General features: G+C 37.3%; 1 protein-coding gene across 1 annotated transcript in view; it reads left to right on the top strand.

The window, feature by feature from the left end:
* The window catches only part of LOC145280378 (polycystin family receptor for egg jelly-like), a 174111-nt gene that overhangs the window by 30691 nt on the left and 121044 nt on the right, over positions 1 to 22376 (top strand). Inside the window, exons 3-7 of the mRNA XM_080132149.1 lie at positions 7204 to 7712; positions 10867 to 11050; positions 15921 to 16084; positions 17274 to 17531; positions 21852 to 22230. Of these exons, the coding sequence (XP_079988275.1) occupies positions 7204 to 7712; positions 10867 to 11050; positions 15921 to 16084; positions 17274 to 17531; positions 21852 to 22230 (1494 nt within the window). The remainder of the gene's footprint in view (positions 1 to 7203; positions 7713 to 10866; positions 11051 to 15920; positions 16085 to 17273; positions 17532 to 21851; positions 22231 to 22376) is intronic.

Genomic DNA, 22376 nt, shown 5'->3' with positions numbered 1-22376 from the left:
AAGATAAAAATGAAATACAATAAGTCTTCAGACGTACCTCTCCACCGTACTGTATATCGATACTCTGTCGCTGACTGGGATAGCTTCCGTACATTCATATCTGATCTACCTCTGCATTCCATGTTTAAAAAAGATGTGTCCTCTATAGTATCAGATCTGACCGAATGGTTAATTGTGGGCATAGACCGATTCATACAATCCAAAAAGTTCCAACAAAAACCTAACAGCCAGCCATGGTTCTCCCCAGAATGTGCTGCTGCCATTGTGCACAGAAATCACTTTTTCCATAGCTACCAACGTAATAGATGCACTGAGACTAAAGCTGCTTTCAGGACTGCCAGCAACAACTGTAAAAGAGTAATAAAAATGCAAGAGAGCTATATGCTCAGTTCGTCAAATCCAAAGTAGCTGAGCAGCAGCTTGGTTTCCACCAGTTTTGGCAATTAGCAAACAGGATCCTGAACATCCCAACCATCATCAATGGACCCGAGGCCATCTCGTCAGCATCAGGCAAGGCCAAACTATTTGCCAAGAACTTTGCAGTTGATTATACCCTATGCGACGAATGCCATCAACTCCCCGTATTCCCTCCTACAACAGACAACACACTATCCAACATACAAATATCTGTGCGTGAGGTCGCCAAACTAATCAAGAACCTTGATTACAGTAAAGCAACTGGCCCAGACGGTATTCCAATTATAGTGTTGAAAAAGCTTCGACCAGAATTGCCCTCATACTTACAAAACTGTTTAAGCGTTGCCTTAAGGAGATGTGCTTTCCAACACCCTGGAAAACCTCGTCATTATGCCCTGTGTTTAGGAACTCAGGTGATAAGTCATCTTCCTCTCAGTACAGACCAATAAGTGGAATCCATATTAAATAAAGAAGTAGTCAATCACCTCAGCAGAAATAACCATCTTAGTGACATGCAATATGGTTTCCGTTCTGCTAGATCCACAGCTGATATGCTAACAGTTATATCTCATAGGATTAGTGAATCTCTTGACAAAGGCTTAATTTCTAAGGCAATTGCTCTTGTCATATCAAAGGCTTTCGATAAGGTATGGCATAAGGGCCTACTTCACAAGATTTTCACCTACGGTATAACTGGAAATGTTTTCTCAATAATTAAATCATTTCTCTCTGATAGGCTCATAAGAATATTGGTTGATGGGCAGCAATCAGAGGTTCACAGTATTAATGTTGGAGTTCCCCAGGGGTCCATCCTGGGTCCAACTCTCTTCCTGATCTATAGCAATGATCTCCCAAAACACATACTTAAATCATTTGTTGACATCTATGCTGATGACAAGACCATCTAAAGGCCGTAAATAACAAAGCTTTCTCTGATTCTCTCTCCTCTGATCTTGAGCACGTGGTACAGTGAGGGAAGAGGTAGCTGGTTACTTTTAATGCATCTAAAACCAAGCTCCTATCTTTCCATCATCAATGCTTTGTTCCTCATCTATCATCAATTGAAATGGATGGCTCTCGTCTTGGGGAGGCTTCATGTTTTGACAAGCTCCTGGGTTTGTCCTTTAATCCTGATCTGAAATGGAACACGTATACCAAGTCTGTTGCCTGGGCCGCTGGGAAAATGGTGGGATCCTTCTACCGCTCCAGAAGATATCTCACTACTGATGCAATTCTCTATCTGTATAAAAGCCAAGTATGTCTAAAGATGGAGTACTGCTGCCACATCTGGGCTGGAGCTTCTAAAAACATCCTATCCTGTCTTGACAAAGTACAAAATAGACTTCGTGGCTTAGTGCAGGATGCCCTTTTCTCTTCCCTGCAACCTCTCTTCCACAGAAGAGATGTTGCGAGCCTGTTTTTGTTTTATCGTTATTTCCATGATAAGTGCTCGTCCGAGCTCCAATCTCTGCCCCCTCGTCAATCTTTCACGAAAATACCCGTCTTGCTAAAACCACTGTCAGTAATTTCCCCCACTCTTTATCTGTGCCTAAATCAAAACGTAGATTCCATGAACAAAGCTTCTTTCTGAGAAGTGCACGCCTGCGGAACTCTCTTCCGTTTACCTGTTACCACCTGACTACAACTTGGATTTCTTCAAGTCCAACATAAACAAATTCCTGATAAACCGCCCTCTTAAGTAAGACACTTTATCAAATCTCCAATACTAACGATTACTACGATATTATCTCATTGATTATTGTACACACAATAACCCTTATCCCCGAGTGATTCTGGGCCTTGATAAGTTGTTATCCCCATGTAAGAAAAAACAACATTTGCTTGACCGTTATAGTTTCATAATACCAAAATCTGTTTCACCGATCAATTTCGACTTATGTTAGTCCGTGTTAGAAAAAAACAACATTATTTTTATACTTAGTTCACTAACCGGTTAATAATTTAATTAATGCTGTTTGTTTAAAGCATTGCATGAAATCTGTATATAAAAGAGTCATAGACAATTATTACAATTCGTTGCTTTAGAGGGGTGCCTCTTTTCTTCCCTGCAAACTCTCTCCCACAGAAGAGACGTTGCGAGCCTGTCTCTGCTTTATCATTATTTCCATGGCAGGTGCTCGGCTGAGCTTCAATCTATTATCACTCGTCTAGCTAGAACCACCACCAATAGTTTCCCACACTCCTTATCTGTGCCTTCCAAGGTGACTACAATCTGATTGTCTTCAAGTCCAATGCAAACAAGTTCTTGATAAACCGTACCCCTATGTAATCCAATTTACAAAAATCCCAATACCTATTTTAAAAACGCTATAATCACATTGACTAATGTATACCCATTACTCTTATCCTCGAGTGGCCTCCGGGCCTTGATAAGTGGTGATTCCTTTGTAAAAAAAAAAAAGAAAAGGAAATGTAAATATTTCGGTGCCAAGTAGGAGGAAAAACAAAATGATTATCTTTTTAAACAGTAAATCTTACTTGTTTAGTTAAAATTTTTCACATAGGTCTAATGCGCGTTACCGTGTTCCATAATATATTTCGAGGTAAGACCTCCTTATCAAATCTCCAATACCAACTATTACTATGATTATTGATTTCAAATCTCATGAAGCTTGTAAATGCTTACTGATTTACAAGTCACTTTAATAAAATTAACATCTCTAGATGTTTCACTGTAGTTCTATTTCATGTAATAATCTCAAGTAGTTCTCTATATTCGTCTACAAAAAAGTTCGTTTAAATTCACGGTCTGATTCTGATCCGAACTAGTATTCCACTGATTATTTTATTGATTCTTTGCTGATGTCAGGGTTTATGTTTTCAATTACCGTGGAATTTCCATGTGTACTGCTAGATATTATTATTATTATTATTATTATTATCATTATTAATAATAATAATAATAATAATAATAATAATAATAATAATAATAATAATAATATTGTTTACTTCAAAATAGACTACGCATCATAACTACACACATTAGAACACTGTGTATAAATGTTAACTAAAAAAGAAAATGAAAAAAAACCCTCTCTTTTTCAAAGCAAGCTTTTTCATGTATTGTGATATTCAGTTGGTGCAGAAATAATGTCGTTTTTTGACATTCAATTTCCAAAGAATTTCATAATAAACTTTATTAATAGGAATACAAACCATTAGAACCGACACATTTTTGCCAACTTTTATTTATCCCATTAGCATAAAAATCCGAAGTTCTGAAAGTGACGTAGTCATCGAAGGCCGATTCGGCATAATCTCGGCTTTTGAAGCATTTTCCGTGCAGGGAAGTGTCGAGATGCTTGAAAAAGTGATAATCGGTGGGCGAGAGGTCCGGTGAATATGGCGGATGAGACAGAGTCTCGTGTTGTCTAGTGGGGGTGCATATCTATCGACTGTATCTCAGAGGGGTGTGTATATATATATTTCAGAGTGTTTATCTCGTGTGTACATATATAAAAAAAGTGTATATCGTCGAGTGTATATATATATATATATATATATATATTGTCGGGTGTGTATTCCTGTTGATAGATGACGGGATACATTTATGACAAGAGGGATACAGATATAAAGGAAATTACATTTATTTTAGGGGAGACATTTATTGTGAACCCTCAGCGTTTACTAATAGGGATCTCCTTGTTACATATGCATCACTCCTCGTTCACGGACCCCAATGTGATCTGTGTTCGTCCTACAGGTTGATAGGCCGCAGCTTCGTCGATCTGTCACACTGGAAATAAATCAGTTTCATGCACGCAAAAGAAAGACAGAATCAGTTTATCTATTCTACTGGATAATTCAAGATAGATTTACAAAATATAAACTTATTGTTCAGTTGTTGATTTTTACAAAACTCTACTGAGTCCCAATTAGATTAGTTACTCTCGGTTTTGCGGTGGTGACGGTTCGGGAAGAGAGAGAGAGAGAGAGAGAGAGAGAGAGAGAGCGGATGACGACCCTTCGATTGTATTTGATTTCTCTCGAATCGCAGCTCCAACTGCAGATTTTTGCATGGGGACCTATTTATGTATTCAGGTCAGGGGTAGGTCGGGCTACCGCCCAGACCAATCACCACTGATTACGTCACCTCAGGGGAATCCCCGTGTGTGTGTGTGTGTGTGTGTGTGTGTGTGTGTATCCGTGAATCTGCAAACTCTCTCAGGCCTGTTTCTCACGATCGAAAAAGGTTAACCCCGTGACCGCTCAGTCGGGCATTGCACTCGTTAGCATCGGAAACAAAATTGTGTTCCGTTATGTCTCTCAAGGTGACATCAATTTGTCGTTTTCACCCAACAATAAAATTTATAATCTTTCAGCAGGGTTGGTACCGTTGCCCGGGCATACAATAATACTTATCAATAAAGCAATGATATCTGCCCGGCACTCTCCCATGTTTCGGGAGCCTCAGCCTCCCCTCCCTGTGGGGAGCCCAATCGTTCCTTAGAACGGTAATGTTACATTCATCGGAGCTGTGAGAGGCATTTATACAGTTCGTTTTACATCAGAGGAGATAAGCTTCTTAAAACTTGAAGGGGTTTGCACAAATATTCATTTACAGATAATAGACAAAAATACTTTAGCTTTTTTGCTGGAATGAAGACACGAAGACAACAGTTTACAAATATAAATGATGATCTGCCAGCTGGATGATTGATGAATCAGGAATTCAAGCCTTTCATCTACATTGTCCTATCTTCCCCCTCGCCTCCAAGAGGGCCTCTGGCTCCCAGTCTGACTGATTAGTTCGCTCTCTGTCTGTCTCTCTGGCTCTGATTGTGACTCTAACTCGACTCTCTTACTCAATATATTAGGAATTCTCTTTTTTATGGCGTCAAAGGCGTGTCCGCCATGTGATTCACTCACGTGGATTTCACACATGTATCCACACGCCTTTGGCAAACAAAGAAATTCCTAAATTGAATTATACCATTTTTAACCTATTTGTTTCATCATTATTTCTAAACTTGCATTGCTCATCTAACTCTGACATAAATTATTTAATTATTTCTAAGAACAATGACAATCGTTTTACATTATTAGGATTTCAGTCTCTATTATCTTTTTAACTCTTACTTACTGGGTTCGATTCTATCCTTTTCCAAATATCATTTACAAACTTTGCTAGTTTGTTCTTTTAATTACTGGAATCTGTCCCTTTTCATGTAACACTCGTAGCCCAAGTCGTTCAACTTCTGCAGGATCAGTTAAACAACATGCGTACGAGCGTTGTCATGGGGGAGAATTGGTCCTTTTATATTGATCAATCTCGTTCACATATGTTTGAGCTTCTGGTGCATTTCGTCAATTTGTTGGCAATCCTTCTCCGCCATAATTGTTTCACCGGATTCAACAAGCTGTGATGGATAAGACCGGTTGTAGACCACTAAAAAGTCACCATAACCTTTTTTTTTGTACAAATTCGGCTTCAAGAAGTGTTGTTGAAATTCTTCCGGCATTCAACCACTGTGCTGAACGTCGCCAGTTTTCGTAGATAATTTACTTCTCATCACACGTATCAATCCGCTCAAAAATGGGTCGTTTTTTTATGCAGAAGGAGCGTAGGAAACACTTCCAAACGACGATTTTTTTTATTATTGTTCAATTCATGCGGTCACCATTTATCCAACTTTTTTGACTTCCCTATTAGCTTTAAATGCCGAACGACTGTTGAGTGGTCGACCTCGAGTTCAACAATAACTTCTCGAGTTCAACAGTAACTTCTCGAGTTCAACAGTAACTTCTTGAGTTCAACAGCAACTTCTCGAGTTCAACAGTAACTTCTCGAGTTCAACAGCAACTTCTCGAGTTCAACACTAACTTCTCGAGTTCAACAGTAATTCTCGAGTTCCACAGCAACTTGCGAGGATCGACTTCAATTAATGCTTTCAGTCGGTCAGTCGCGAGTGTCTTTATTTTTGAGGCTCTCATCACCGTTGTGAAATTTTTTGAACCACCGTCGTGCCACACGTTCGTTAGTGGTTCCTGGGCCAAGAGTATAATTGATATAAAGAGCTATCGTGCAGCTTTCCGGCGTAGTTTGAACTGGAACAAGAAAATTGTGAGGATTTTAATTTTGTCCATGCTCTCAAAAAGCCTGCAAAAATGAATGAAGAGATTGTGAACGGTAACGAATTACACGAATCGATAGAGCGAAAAACGTCCCTGAAAATGACATGGCTATATATATATATATATATATATATATATATATATATATATATATATATATATATATATATATATATATATAACCACTTCATTTATTCACATAAATTTAATATACGAAAGTATAGATTTATGCGTAAACTTAAAGTATTTACTTCAAAAGTGCTCAATACGTAGGTAGAGCTAGTTAGTAATTTATAAATATATATGGCGATTAAGCTACACTGAATATTCTGCGTTTCATCCAACTATAGGATTCGTCCGGCTTAAGCCTATATATATATATATATATGTATATATACCAATGAATTAATTCAGAAATCATATATCAAACTAACATATGTGAGAAAACCATATTGTTTTTGCACCAACCTAATAGCTTTCTCTTAATCCTATATATATTTAACTATTTATGTTACGGATAAAGTTAGAAGAGTTGGAGGAGATAAGCCTCTTTCTGTAACAACTGCTCTTACTTCAACTCATTACACCGTAGAATAACATCGAAGAAATAATAATTTGCTTTTTGCTTTTTTCTATGTACATTTTTTATGTATGATGAAGTTATTCATATTTTTTACTCTGTTCTTTCAGGTGTTGAAAACTGCTACCAAGAAGATAAGCATAATAGACGTTACCCGATCTCCCCAGGAAACTATGACCCCCTGCAAATGACCATCATCACGTGCACGATAGCATGCGGAGAACTAACCCAAAGATATGCGGCGCTCACCTATGGGAAGTTCTGCTTTTGCGGGAACGATGAACCGAACGATGCGGCAAAGACGACGACCGGCGGTTGCACGACACCCTGTTCGGGCGACAGTAGCCAGATGTGCGGCGACAGTGACCACATTAGTGTCTACAAGTCTGCACAGCATTTCACCGATCTGACGCTTTCGGTCAAATCGCATCAAAACTTTGTGGTGAACTTTGAGGCGAAAGCCGAACCGGAGATAATCACCGTCGATTATCAGATGGATTATGGGGAGGGTAACGGTAGAACCCAGAAGAACGCCAGCGACCTCTTCACGAAACACTACGTTCTACCAGGAGACTTCGCCGCCACACTGTACGCTTCAGGTCGAAACAACACCGCTCCCGTAAGTACATGGAAACCGTCTTGAGGTTGATAGTTGAATTATTGATATAAGTTATACTACGAATATAATTAAGAAATACTAAATAGTTCTACCTGATCATGGCTGACAGATGCGTGGAGTATTGTGGTCACATCTGAACTGGTGCATCTACCACTAGACTCTCCCTCTTCGATAGAGTTAAAAAAAGAGTCGTCAATCTAACAGGTCACACTTTGTCAACTAAGCTCCAACCCCTGTCCCATCGCCGCAATGTTGTATCTCTGTGCCTGTGTTACAAAATGGATTGAGAGAGAGAGTGTGTGTGAGAGAGAGAGAGAGAGAGAGAGAGAGAGGTGAGTAAACGTGGAGTGTAGACACGTTTACCAGAACCGAGGGTCAGCTGACCAGATTACGTATGAGTGACGTGGTCAGGTTGGCTAGATCTGGAGATTTGATTTGGACACAGAAGACAACGGACGGCTTCCCGTTGTCTCCTCCTCTCCACGGTGGGGGGGGACGAACGCTGACGTGTGTAGAAGAAGAACCCACACAGGCCGATTTCACTTCCACCTTCTGCAGGACCTCTGGGGAAAGTGAAATAAAAAACTATAAAACTAATTCCTTGTCTTGGAGTGATTGAATCTTCATCCAAAAACAGGTATCAAGTCTCCCTCCAGGATGAGAAATTTCCAGATGGTCCAACATCGAAGAAGCAGAGGTAGGTTCTGAAAATAGATGTCACACACACGATTCCCTTTATGATAATCAAACACACAACCCTTTATATTAGAGACAATCATACGCACACGGAATCCTTTTATGTTATACACCAAACGTAAATGGTGCCCCTCAATGATAACACTATGTAACACCTGTTTTACAAATATTTTAATGGAATGTGCTCTGATGAACTCGTTGCACTTGTGTCCCCTCGAAGTGCACGTCCTCGACAAACCCGCCTAGCAACAAATTCACACCTCTTCACGCTCGAGGTCTCTAAATGCCAGAAAGATTTCTACTCTTTCTACCCTCAAACAGTTAAACTTTGGAATTCCCTTCCTGCTACCTGCTTCCCTGACTCTACTGATATGCAGAAGTTTAAATGTAATGGAAACAAACATTTTGTTAATCTTTCCTATGTATGTTCCCAAATAAAATCCCTTTACGTCCAAGTTACGATATGCATAATGAGTAAAAAAACAAAACAAAAAAAAAACATGAACAAATTAAAAGTATTGGCTTGTATTATATTTGGATTATTCGGACTACTGTTCTCATCCTTCGAAGTTTCGACTGATGCAATTTCAGACTTTCTTTAGGTGCATTTTGTTTTTCGTATCGAAATCTGAAAACTATCAGAAATTTCAAACCGAACCATTTATTTAGTCGACGTATGTAGATTTTTCTCATCCCATCAGCCATAATTAGATAGAAACTTCAAATAACGTTTAAGTGCTATAAGCGTGCATGTGCACGTTCAATGTACTCGTTGTGCTGGTCGAAAAGTCACTGCAACAAACGAATTCTTCTTCCAGGCAAAAAGCACAACCTCACTACAACAAACAAAACAAAACAAAAGAACCATTAACGGAGGTTTATTTTTCTTTTAGAGGTTTAATAATATGCGTTTTCTTGGGTTGAATAACAGACATGCAAAGTAAGATTTTTACCAAACCGAAATATGTCCCATAAACACAATTCTTTAGCTAAGAACCCCAAGGACCCAACTTGATTAGAAAGGCACATCAGCTCAATTGACCACCAACCCCTCAGGAAAAAACCAAAAACCAATCACCTCTTCGAACGTCCAGCTCTGACTGCCTCAACCTCGGAAGATATCATATATATATATATATATATATATATATATATATATATATATATATATATATATATATAAAATAAAAATTACAATAAGTTTACCAAGGTAATCAAAATGGTAAACTTAAAATATATTATAAATATTAAAGAGTTAATATTTACAAGTAAAATAAACTCAGCCAGATGTAAAAGCTCAATAAAACCGAAAAGGAAATAGAGCTTATAATATGAACAAATGATTAATAAAACATGTTAAAAGACATCTTGAAAAAGAGTTAAAAACATATTTAATTTTAAAAAAGGAAGCACAGGATAAGTGTGCTTCCTTTTTTAAAATTAAATATGTTTTTAACTCTTTTTCAAGATGTCTTTTAATATATTTTATTAATCATTTGTTCATATATATATATATATATATATATATATATATATATATATACATATACATATATATATATATATATATGTGTGTGTGTGTGTGTGTGTGTGTGTGTGAGGAATATATTTATGAACTGTTTTTGTTTGATTAAAAAATAGTTTAAGTACTATAAGCGTGCATGTGCACGTTCAATGTACTCGTTGTGCTGGTCGAAAAGTCACTGCAACAACACGCACACATATTTGTCCTTCCCGACATGGGTAGGATTCAAAAACTGTCTTTTTCGCACGATCTATGACTTTTTCTTTTCTTACATTTTTATTTCAATTATCCTGAAGATGTCCTCTGAAATAAGGACGAAACGTTGATTTTTTAATAATTTCATTCGGTTTTTCTATTTTTCTTAAAACATAACGTCAACCACCGCTGGTATTTTTTCATTCCTTTTATATATATATATATATATATATATATATATATATATATATATATATATATATATATATATATATATATATATATATATATATATTTATATATATATATTTATATATATATATATATGTGTGTGTGTGTGTGTGTGTGTGTGTGAGGAATATATTTATGAACTGTTTTTGTTTGATTAAAAAATAGTTCGTAATTATTAGAAAAAACAGGTCATTAATATTTTTTTTAACAGTTCTGTTTTTTATGTTAAATGTGAAAAAAAGTACCAATAGCTTTATTAAAAAAAAAAACTGCGCAAAATCCTATTTTCATTATAAAAGTTCAAATAAAGACTGTTTGAATAAAACTTTTATTTTTATATTTGCTTTAATAAAAAAAATTACATTAAATACAGTGTTGGTCATCCATACCTTAAAATTTTTCTGACGTCACTTCCGCCAAATAGTTTTGTAAACAAAATGTGCGACTAATAATAATTTCTAAACAATATGGTCCGCTGACTTTTGTTTTTCTTTTCTGTCTCATCAGGAAGTCCAAGCAAGCACACTAGTGTCGGTGAATCTCCCCATAGCGAATGTGTCCGTAGATTGTCCGAAAGTGACCGCTTCTCACGAGGAAATGGAATGTTTAATCACAGTCGTCGACGGCAGTTCGCTTACAGTGACTAGCAATATGGACGATGGCCACGGCCCTCAAACCTACACGATTACAGGTAAAGTAAAAGAAATCTCTATATATAAAGTTTATTGTTTATATGTTGATATATTTGTATGTCCAGGATTCGATCCTAAACTAATTAACCGATCATTCTTTTGTAACATAGTCGCTACGCATAAAGGGTCGTAACGTGGGCTATATTTGGTTTGATTTAATTTCATGTAAACGGGCTATAAACGGAGTAGAAGCCACAATGACGTTCACACACCGGTTCGCGTTAGATCACCGAAGTTAAGCAATTTTGAGCCTGGTCATTACTAAATGGGTAACTATTTGGGAATACCAGGCGCTGTATGTAGGAGGAAGAAGTCGACATCGGACTACAAAAACCTTACGTCGTCATCTACCCTGACCAAGATGCGACTGGAGACGGCACAATACAGAGTGGAACGATAAAATTGTCGCCATAGAAAGACCCCGATTCCATTTCCGTTTGATGAAAACCAGTTTTTTTGTTGGAAACCATCTACTAGTTGGCCAGTTATGTACAAATCCTGAGAGCGATAGGAGCCTTCTATCATGTCTGAAAGTGACACAATGTTCAACGGGCGAGATCGGAGATGCGCCGCTGTACAACTCATGCTCTCTACCGATCCAGGTTATGACGATATGACCATTGCCAGCACCCTCAAAATGCTTCGTTACATTGCTACGAATAACAGGGACGTGTCCAGGGTGATAAAAACAAAGTTTCTGGCCACGATTATGGCCCTTGGCGTGGTTTCAAGTGATGGCCACATGGATGTGCTGAAGAGTGTGGTGATCCCCTGGTGCAATCAGGTGGTCTCTGGCAGCAGGATTCGGCGCCATCCCACAAATCCAAAGAGATTCAGGCTTGGCTTCAGAAGGAGTGCTACGACTTTGTACCCTTTTCTCACTGGCCTCCTCCTCATCTGAACTGAACCCGCTGGACCACTTCGTTCTACCACACGTCGAGAACATCACCAACATAACCTCTCACAACACCAAAGCCAGCCTGATCACCTCAATCTGCCGAGTATTCACCGAGCTCCTGCCGGCGCTTGTGGAAAAGGCATGCTTCTAGTTCCTAACCTGTATCAAGGCGGTGATCGAGGCTGAAAGTGGCTACATTCAATAGATGTCAGCTCTATTACATAATAAAGTAGCTTAAAGTGATTCTTTTCAATAAGAGTTGTAGTATTGTTTTCTTTAGGGCGACAATTTTATCGTTCCACCTTGTAGTCCCATGCCACTTCCTTCTTCAGACGGAAAACCGGTTCAACCCACTTAAGGTGAATGCTGCTTTCGGTAATATGAGCATTCGTAGATTGAATAGCCAAGATGGCCAACTGATGCTGACTTAAAATTGCGAAATGCGAACATAGAAACGAAATGCATTTTGACTTAAAAAAAGAAAGAAAGAAAACCGTCTTTTTTTGCATCATCTCTTTTCAATACAATTTTATAGCGAAATATTTTGCATTTAACGCGCATTTGAATAAAGCAAAAAAAAAAAACATAGCAAAAGAAAAGGAAATCGGTATTACATGTTTTATTAAATGCGTTCATCACAAGATTAGTTCATTTGTATAAATTAAAATTTGGAGGAATATTATTTTAATTATTTTTAAGTTTTCGTTTTTCTAAAATTAACAAAATTAAAAAAAAGTAGTTGCAACTTTCTTTTCTTTTATTTCAGAAATAAAACGAGATAAAACGAGATAAAACGAGATAACAAACAAAAGTGTAATTATTTCAAAATAAATTTTTTAAAATTAGAATTTTAAATATTTGTGAAAAAGAGAAGACGCAAAAAAGTCGGTTTTCTTGCTTTGTTTTTTTATTGCGTGGAAAAATATTCAAACTTAAATCTGTTCCTATATAGGCATTTCGCAATTTTAAGTTTTCACGTCAGTCGATTATCTCGGCTATTCAACCTACGAAAACCCATATTGCCCTATTTATATATACAGTACCGACAAAAAGGAAGTCCTTGTCATATTTTCAAAAAATCGCAACTTTTAGCTAAATTGAATGTAACTGTTTAAACAACCTATTTGATTCACTTTTTATTCCTCTATGATTTTATCTGTTCATTTTTTTATTTTTAATTGAAGAACCCTAGTGTTTACGCCAATCTAAGAAATTAACTTCAAATCGAGAAGGCAAAAAGAAACTCCGCACAATGGAAAATTGTTATTTAAATATAAATTTAGAACATTAATGCAACACAAATACAACAGGAACACAATGAACTATTTAATATTTAGTAGAATAGTCTTTCCGCAATTTGACAGTCTCTTGAATTAGTCTGCGGGAATACTCCAGTGAAAGGGCATCCCACTTCTCTTTAATTTTAATTTAGTTCATATACATCGAGTCTCTCTTAGTGATCGTCAGGAGCTCATTAATCTTCACCTTTCTGGTTTATCCAATCATAAAATCGGCCGCAGATTGAAATTTAATGAGAAAACGGTAGGAAAGACTGTGCAAAAGCACGAAAACACCGACAGTGTTCGTGATGCGCCCAAATCTGGTCGCCCAAGAGTTACTTCTTACAGGGAAGACAATGCTATCAAAGTTCCACAGCCTCAGAAACAGATTTGAAATGGGTCCCCAAATCCAACAACAGCGTAATCTTGTTAAAAAGTGCTCTCTTTCTACAGTTAAGAACAGATTGAAGGAATTTAATTTGCGAGGCTGTGTTGCAAGACGCAAGCCAATAATTTCTGTAAAGAACAGAAAGCGCCGTTTGGACTTCGTCAGATGCAATGAAGATTATGACTCTCCATATTGGTCGAAAGTAATTTTTAGCGATTGAAAGCACGTTCAATAGGCTAGGCAGTGATGGTAGGCAGTACGTCAGTCGAGGGAAGGACAAAGAATTTAATTCTAGGTGCACAGTTTCACCGCTGCAAGGTGGTGGAGGTTCAGTTTTAGTGTGGGACGTTATTAGTGCCAATGGTTCAGGGCCTATAGGTCGCTTGCAAGGTTGAATTCGACCAAGTCCATTAATATGTTGACTGAGCATTTTCTGCTGTACTTTAGCCGGAATTTGGATGATAATAACATCTTCATGCAGGATAATGCTCTCATTCATGCAACTGGCAACGTCAAGAGGTTCCTTGAAGAGCATGATAATTCCGTGTTTGGTTTGACCTGTAGAACTCCAGACCTCAATCCAATCGGAAACGTATGGCATTACATTAAAAAAACAGCTACGCAATGATAAAATTTCAATCTGAAAAAACTTTAGACAAAAATTAAAGAGAAGTAGGATGCTCTTTCACTTGAGTATTCCTGCAGACTAATTCACTGAATGCCCAAAAGATTGTAGGCTGTCAAATAGCAGAAGGACTATGCTACTAAATATTAACTAGTTCATTGTGTTCCTGTTGTATTTGCGTTGCGTTAATGTTCTAACGTTACATTTAAATAACAATTTTCCATTGTGCGGGGTTTCTTTTTGCCATCTCGAGTTAAAGTTAATTTTTTTTTAAATTGACGTGAACACTAGAATATTTCAATTAAAAGTCAAATATGAACAGGTAAAATTATAGAGGAATAAAAGGGACGTATTAAACGAGTTATAGATTGTTTAAACAGTTACATTCAATTCAGTTTAAATTTGCGTGTTTTTTGGCGCACGTGCCACTTTGATGTAGGATTTAAACCTTTTCGACTATCAAAATCTTGTAATGGATTTTGATAAAAATTGGAGTAAGGATTCTGGAGATAAGGATTAGTTGCATCAAATCTTTGTTTATGGACATAAAAAGAGTTGAAAAAAATCCAGTTAGGGGAATTTATTTTACTTATCCTGTGGCGAGTATTTTTCTCAGTATTCGTTCGTATTTTTTTCCCAACTGAGGAAAGATATAGCGCATAGTCCAAAAGTTGGGATTAAAAGGCTAGCCCTAAGCGGTATAGTACTTTAGCTTATTAAAATACCTGAGCCGCCCTGTTGAAATTCACCCATAGATGCATCTCAAGCGATTAGCAATAAACTGACTCCTTATCTAATAGAGAAAGTAAAGATTAGGAAAGTGATCTTCCTAGAACTGCACAAAATGGCCACCTAACTAAAATGGGCTGATTATCAAGGACGTATCCTCGATTAGGTGTCAAAACTATAGCTAAGCTTAAGGTAAAATTGAGCACCTCTACACCAAAACTAGAGTAATTTTGTAGTTTTACGCGTTTGTAGAATAGTATGGATGGATTTTCTTTTTCGACAGAAACAGCTGTTTGCTTCTTCGTTGATACGTAGTAATTGGCTCATTAGATAATAACGTCTAATTGTAAAGATTGTTGCAATGGTGATGTAGTAGCAAAACCTTCTTTGTTTGAATATCTACTTGTAACTGCAATGGGGTTTTTATGCTTTTAGATATTTTCGTTTTTTTTTTTTTACATATTACGTGAGTTTTCTCTTGTCTGCTCCCCAGAAGGGCAAACGAAACAGAGTTGCAAAAAACATGTCCGCACACAATCATCCTACAGGCTAAAGAGACAGATCTTTTTTCATTACGTCTCGTTTTAGACTTCCAATTGATTACGTCATATCCTGGCATGTATTCATAACCTCGAACTTGATTAGGGGGTGACACTACTTACTCGTTCCCCTAAAAGTGCGCTAAAAAACAAATAACAAACTGGCCGATACAAAAATAGCCGAGAACCGGCCCGTTAATATTTCTCGGTAGGTATGCCCCAAGAAACTGGCAATAAACGACTGCTCTCAAAGGAGGAAATAATGCCTGTGAGAGTGCATCTCTTAGAACGAAACCAGACTATACCTCATCCAATGGTTCAAGATAGACCCTAAGTTGCAAGAATGATGACAATACGAACCTCTATTCATCTAAATCTATCGCAGTTCTAATCTCCTTTTCCCTCTGTAGATGCAACGCGTTTCGTGGCTGGCCCGGAGATACCAAGCGATTCAACAAGTTCTGGAACTGCAACTGATGGTTTGTACCTAATGCCCTCCGCTGAGTTCCAATGGGAAGGAGTGACTGTAGCGTGGGAGATCTTCGCAACCAAAGCCGGAACAATTAATCTGTTGGTATGTATTTTATTGAGACACCGTTTTTTGTTATTATTTTAATTAGCGACCACAAATAAATATTTAATATTAAATACGTTCGAATATCTATCTATCTATCTATCTATCTATCTATCTATCTATCTTATACTTTTCATTGGTACTTATAATGATTTGCTTGGAGAAGATTTCACTACTTACGAAGTCAGTCTCGATTATTGATTACGAGTTAGTTCTGGAAATGGCCGAATCAGTTTATGATGTGAAAACTACAAAAAATGTAACCCCCCCCCAAAAAAAACAGACGACACTAAGTATAAAAAGAGTTATAGGTAGATTTTTTTCCCTTAACAATGTTGAAAAAACTTCTACAAAAAGAATGAAAAGAGAATGTGGTTTTAAAATCCGGGACTTGCTCAGGATTCTCCGTCCATCGATTTCACTGAGAAAGGAAAAAATCAACAGTAGGGAACATTGCATAGCATTATTCGTGCGTTTAACAGAAGAAATTCCCCCAAACAACAACAAAATATTTAGAAAATGTGCTCTTTCACCAAGACAATGCACCATGTCTCGATGGCAAAACTACATAAATAAAGTCGATCGAAAAACTACATAAATTTCACTTCAAATTATTCCAGATCCATTCTACTGTCTGTAATAAGAGGTATTATTCACGCAAGCGATCACGCATGTTTGGCCTGCCAGGTGAAGGGATTGGGGAAGAAAAAGAAGAAAAGAAAAAATGTTGTAAATAGATTCTTTATATACACATGTCAGTAATTTGTATATGAGAGAAGTGTCAATTAAAAGGACACATTGGGGAAAAAAGTCGGTCGAGTTTTTGACAGACGATAGAAAACAGATGTTGAAAGTTGGTGTCGTAAATGACGGTTTAAGTTAAAAGAAGGTGGTACAAATTGACGCGACAAGTTTTGGCATTTTTTTTTTCATTTACATTATCCACAGCTGACTTCAGACCACAAAAAATATTCCACGGAAAGAGATTCGGGTTCAATAGAGATTAGACGTAATTTGAGGTTATAAAATTCTAAAAGATGGCGTTGAACTGCTAGAGAAATGTTGGAATCATTGAATCACCCAAGAAAGAGACTATTTTAATGAATCAAGTCTAAATACAGTTGTTTTCATTTTGTTAGGCCCGCAACGAGTTAAAATGTAAACTAAAATTTTTTTTTTATCTTTGCAGATTTTGAAGCCTGATTGTTCTGATGCTTATTGCTATGCGACCCGGACGTGCGGTACGTGCCAGCCTGGAATGGCCTATAACTGTGACCAGCAATTATTTAGCACGGCGACCGGAAGGTGCGGTAACAGCACGGCGGCTCAAAGATACACGGAATCCTTACTGTCAATGTCCTACACCGTTGTGGACAGCATCAAGAGCGTTTCACTGACTCAAGGTTACAATTATTATAAACTGAATATCGCAACACAATCAGTAGAGGTAAGACAGCTGATTTTTTATACGTAACCTAATGATTGTCATTATGTAGTTTACAGCTTAATACTAGTTTCTGTCGATTCGCCCAAGTTAAGCAATGTTAAGTATGGTAATTGCTAAGTTGGTAACGATTTGGAAATAGTGGGAACCTCATACGTAGAAGTGCTGGAATACATCTTTGCGTGTCTTTAAAACATTAGAAGAACGATATGCAATAAAATTCGGTTTTAGACTTGAAAAAAAAAATACCACAAAAACGTATAGAATGCTTCAGACTGTTTTGGGACTATCTTTCATGAATTGAACATGCAATATTTTCCCACGTTTTTTTATGCAGTTTTTTTTTCATTTTTGTAGCAAGATTTTACAAGCTGCATCGGTTGGGGAACGGAAGACAGACAAGTCAGTGCTGTACCGTATGATCCTTTTTTTTTACAAAGGAATCACCACCTATCAAGGTCCACAGGCCACTCAAGGATAAGAGTTAATGAGTGTAAGGTGGTTAATTGGGCAATATCGTGGTAATCATTAGTAGTAGAAATGTGGCAAATTGAATTATTTAAGAGAACCGTTCAAGAACTTGTTTACATTGGACTTGAAGACGACCATATTGTAATCAGTTGGAAAAAAGGAAAATATAGCAGAGTTCCACAGGCATGCAGTTCTAAGAAAGAAGCTTTGTTAATTGGAATCTATGTTTAGGTTTAGGCACAGATAAAGAGTGGGGAAATTATTAATAGTGGTTTCAGCTAGACGAGTGTTTTTCATGAAAGTTTGGCAAGGGGGGGGCCAAAGATTTTTAAAGTGTCGAAACGGAAGAGTAACGATAATAATCGTTTTTGTTAAAAAAGACGCTGACCCGGATTTTTGTTTATTTCTTTGCTTTGTTTGTGTGTAACGCCACGTAACGTTACAATAGGAACATTAACAAAAATGTAAATCGCCACAGACAAAGCATGAAGCCACTTTATGTAAAGAGCTAAAAAAGTACTTCAAATTAAAAAAAAAACAAAAAAAAACAAACAAACTTGCCAACCATAAATGTTAGATAGAATAGATTCTGACCAGAATTTCATCTAAAGAAACGTTTGATCGCTCATTCCTGATCTTGAGCAGTCGAGTATTTTTTACTGGAGCAAGGGTGAAACCGGGAGGCAGAGTCTCAGAAAAAGAGATTCCCATGCCAATAGAAGAGGACATTCTATAGCCGTCAGGTCTGCAGCTGTAATCTGCTTTCTTCCTACGATGATGTTAAGGGTTTGCCCTTACTGAGAAATCTTCAAATTGACTCTAGTGATTGGATCGTTGGTTCACGTACATGGATACGTGTGTTGTTTGGGATAGATCATTTTTTTTTTACTCACGTACCCCAACAAGGCATATCGCCACTTGGACGCAAGGGGCTACTATTTGAGATCATGCTTAGGAAAGATTAAGAAGATGTTGATTTACTTTAGATTTAAGCTTCGGCATATCAGTACAGTCAGGGAAGCAGATAACAGGAAAGGAAATTCCAAAGTCTAGCTCTTTGAGGGAAGAAATTATTAGAGTAGAAAGCTGTCAACAGTGAAGAGGTGTGATTTTTTTTGCGGGATGTTGGGGATATGTCGAAGGGGCACAAGTGCATCGAATTCATCAGAGAAAATTCCATCAAAATATTTATAAAACAGGCACAGAGATCAATGTATGCCTAATAATTGAACTGAGCATTGAACAACACCTACGGTTTCATCATCACGGCTGCCTGAAACCTATCAACCTGAATAACTTACGCCTATTCACTGGCATTGTGCCTTCAGATGTGAGACGTGAATTTGCCAGTCGAATAGATGATACTAGTGAAGAACGCTGGGATATCGTTACGTTATTTACGGTATAGCATTCATATATTTTAGTTATATTATTGGATATACGACTTTCGTCTTACATCCCTCTGCCTGTTTTACAAGTATTTTAATGGTGAATGCTCTGACGAACTACAAGCACTTGTACCCTGTTGACGTAAATACCACCGGCAAACCCGACAAGCAGCAAAGTCCCACCCCTACACAGTAGAGATCTCTTGATGTAAGAAAACCTTGTACTCTAATAGTTTCCTCCCTAGAACTGCTAGACTTTGGAATTCACTTCCGGGTTCCTGCTTCCCAAACTGTACTGACATGCAGAAGTTCAAATGTAATGTTAACAGACACTTTACTGATAGTAGCCGCCTACATCAAAGTGGCACTGTGCCTTGTTTGGAGTGAAAATGTAATAAAAATGGATAGGTGTACCACTGGAGTGATTGGCGTCAATCCCCAGCCAATTAGAAACTTTGCGCGGGAACACAAATCGCTGCACTTCTTTTTAAAGAACCTACGTGATATTAGACTAATACACTGATCAGATCAAACGTATTTCGTTAGTTTTCTCAAATCGCTGCACTTCATAAAGACTGTAATTATTTATTTCAGGTGTCATAGCTCAGACCAATAAAAGCTATTTTCATTTGAAACTGCAATGTCGTCTGTTGATGAACTGTTGGAGTGAAATAGAATAAAAAGACTCTCGAGTATATATCCGACATAGTTAAACACAGTTAATCAATCGAGAAACACATCACTCTATATAAAATCATATAAAATATTAACTGATATATACTCGAGAGTCAAAAATAATGAAAAAAATATTCTCTTGTCATAGCACTAATTATAACGGCCTACATCAAGATAAAACACCGGTTACTGTCATTCGAGGAAGTTAAGCAACGCTGAGTCTGATAACTAATGAGATGAGTGACGATTTGGGAATACGAGATACCGTCATTTTAGAAATTGCTATCATCATCATATCGTATGAATCCGAAGATTCTGTTGTTGACATTGGTTACCCCGATGTTTTTGTAGTCATAATTCTTTCTAGAAAGACGTCGGGTGAAAGCGATTTTTGTGGAACAAAGAGGTTGTCAGTCTGGGTCGTTAACCACGTGATCACCGGCTCCTCCAAAAACCTAAGTGTAATTCATCAGTAAACTTTTGTTGCTCAACACGAGCAACAAACTGGGAACAAATGCTCCCAAACTAGAGAAACCCCGGTTCATAGTACTATTGCTCGGAAGTTGACGAGATTCATCAGTAGTCGTAGAAAGGCCCAATGCTGTAGGTAATAATTTCTTTTAAAGAATTCTTTCTTATATAGAGATTTACCTTTTGTTCATTTTATGCGTTTCTTTTTCGTTGAAGTGCTACTTAGGTTACCTTTGTTAACCGTGCTTAGGAAAAAAAAAAAAAGAAAAAAAGAAATGGCAGTTTTCAGACGTTTTTGCACAAGAATTTATAATTGTTGTAGACTCTTGAAAATTCAGTATGTTATTGCTATACATCTTATGAGATGACTGACCAATTTTTATGATTTCAAGTTCAAATGACCAGCTACAGCAGGAATTGGAATACACCCTACTAAAGCCTAACAGCTGATGAATTTTAAAAATGCGATCTGAACGTGAAGACACTTTAGAAGAACGATATGCAATAAAATTCGGTTTTAAACTTGAAAAAAAAAATACCACAAAAACGTATAGAATGCTTCAGACTGTTTCGGGACTATCAATCATGAATTGAACATTAGTTTTTAAGTGGCATAAAAGATTCAAGGAAAGCAGGGAGTCTGTGAGGGATGATGAGAAGTGTGGGAGGACTAAAGAAAGTCAACACATTAGAGTTGATTGGCCAAATAAAGAATTTCATAGATAATAACTAGGGCTAGGACAACAGCATATTCTTTTCATTTTATTTTACTCTCGAGTGTATATCCGACACATGTAGACACAATTAATCAACCGAGAACCCCATCACTCTACATAAAAACATATAAGATATCAATGGGATATATGCCTGAGAATCGAAACAAGGAAAAGAATATGCTGTTGTCACAGCCCTAATAATGACCGTCGTGTGTCTATAGAGACAATAAGTGCATAGTTTGATGTCAGTGTGGGAACTGAAGATACGGAAGATTTACACGGAGCTTGTCTCAAGGATGCGCAGAGAAGATCACAGACTGTTTAACCAAGATAAGCATCAAGACAGTTCCTCACCCTCCCTATTGTCCAGACCTTGCTCCCTGTGACTTTTGGTTATTCCCTAAGCTCAATTGTCTTAGTTATTTTCTGTGTCTAGTTTATTATCTGCTCCATTTTGTTTCTTTGTTTTTCTATCTCTTTCCATTTTTTGTTACATGAAGAATATTTGGTAACGCCCCCCCCCAATTCATCGACATATTTATCACATCAATGATACATAATCAGATTAAATTTATTTTTTGTTTCCTTGACTTTTTGTTTAGGTAAAACCTGGTTACATTATTGCCTTTGAGAAAGAATCGGGTGGAGCTGACATTGCTCAGACTTTGTCGACGAAGGATTTTAAATCCACGATGTCGCCGAGCGTTGGCAGCAAGATAACCAGTGCAACGCAAGAGTCGTTCGGTCATTTGGTGCGGGCAATTGCTTCGCACAAATCCGCGCTCTTGTTGGTCCACACATACAAAACGACCGGCGAAAAAGTGGTGAACTTCCGGGTAGCCTCGAGCACTGGTAAATCAACCCCAGTTGAGATCACGGAAAACATCTCGGTCCAACTTGGAATCGACAAGATATGGATAGAAACGAATCGATACCAGAAGACAAATGAGGAAGTTTTATTCGAAATACATGAACACACAGGTAAGCAAACAAATAAACCAACAAAAATGTAATTTTTACGATGATGGCAATTTACATGAGTAAAATATTATAGTAACGTAGAGAAATTAGAGCAATTAATATTAACTCAACGTCAATACCATAAACCCAACAAGCAGCAAAATCCC

The sequence above is a fragment of the Euprymna scolopes genome, chromosome 7, assembly GCF_053919585.1.
Source record: "Euprymna scolopes isolate OS-2025 chromosome 7, ASM5391958v1, whole genome shotgun sequence".
NCBI lineage: Eukaryota > Metazoa > Mollusca > Cephalopoda > Sepiida > Sepiolidae > Euprymna > Euprymna scolopes.
Note: the sequence above shows the minus strand (reverse complement) of the source record. Positions and strands in the feature narration are given on the sequence as shown.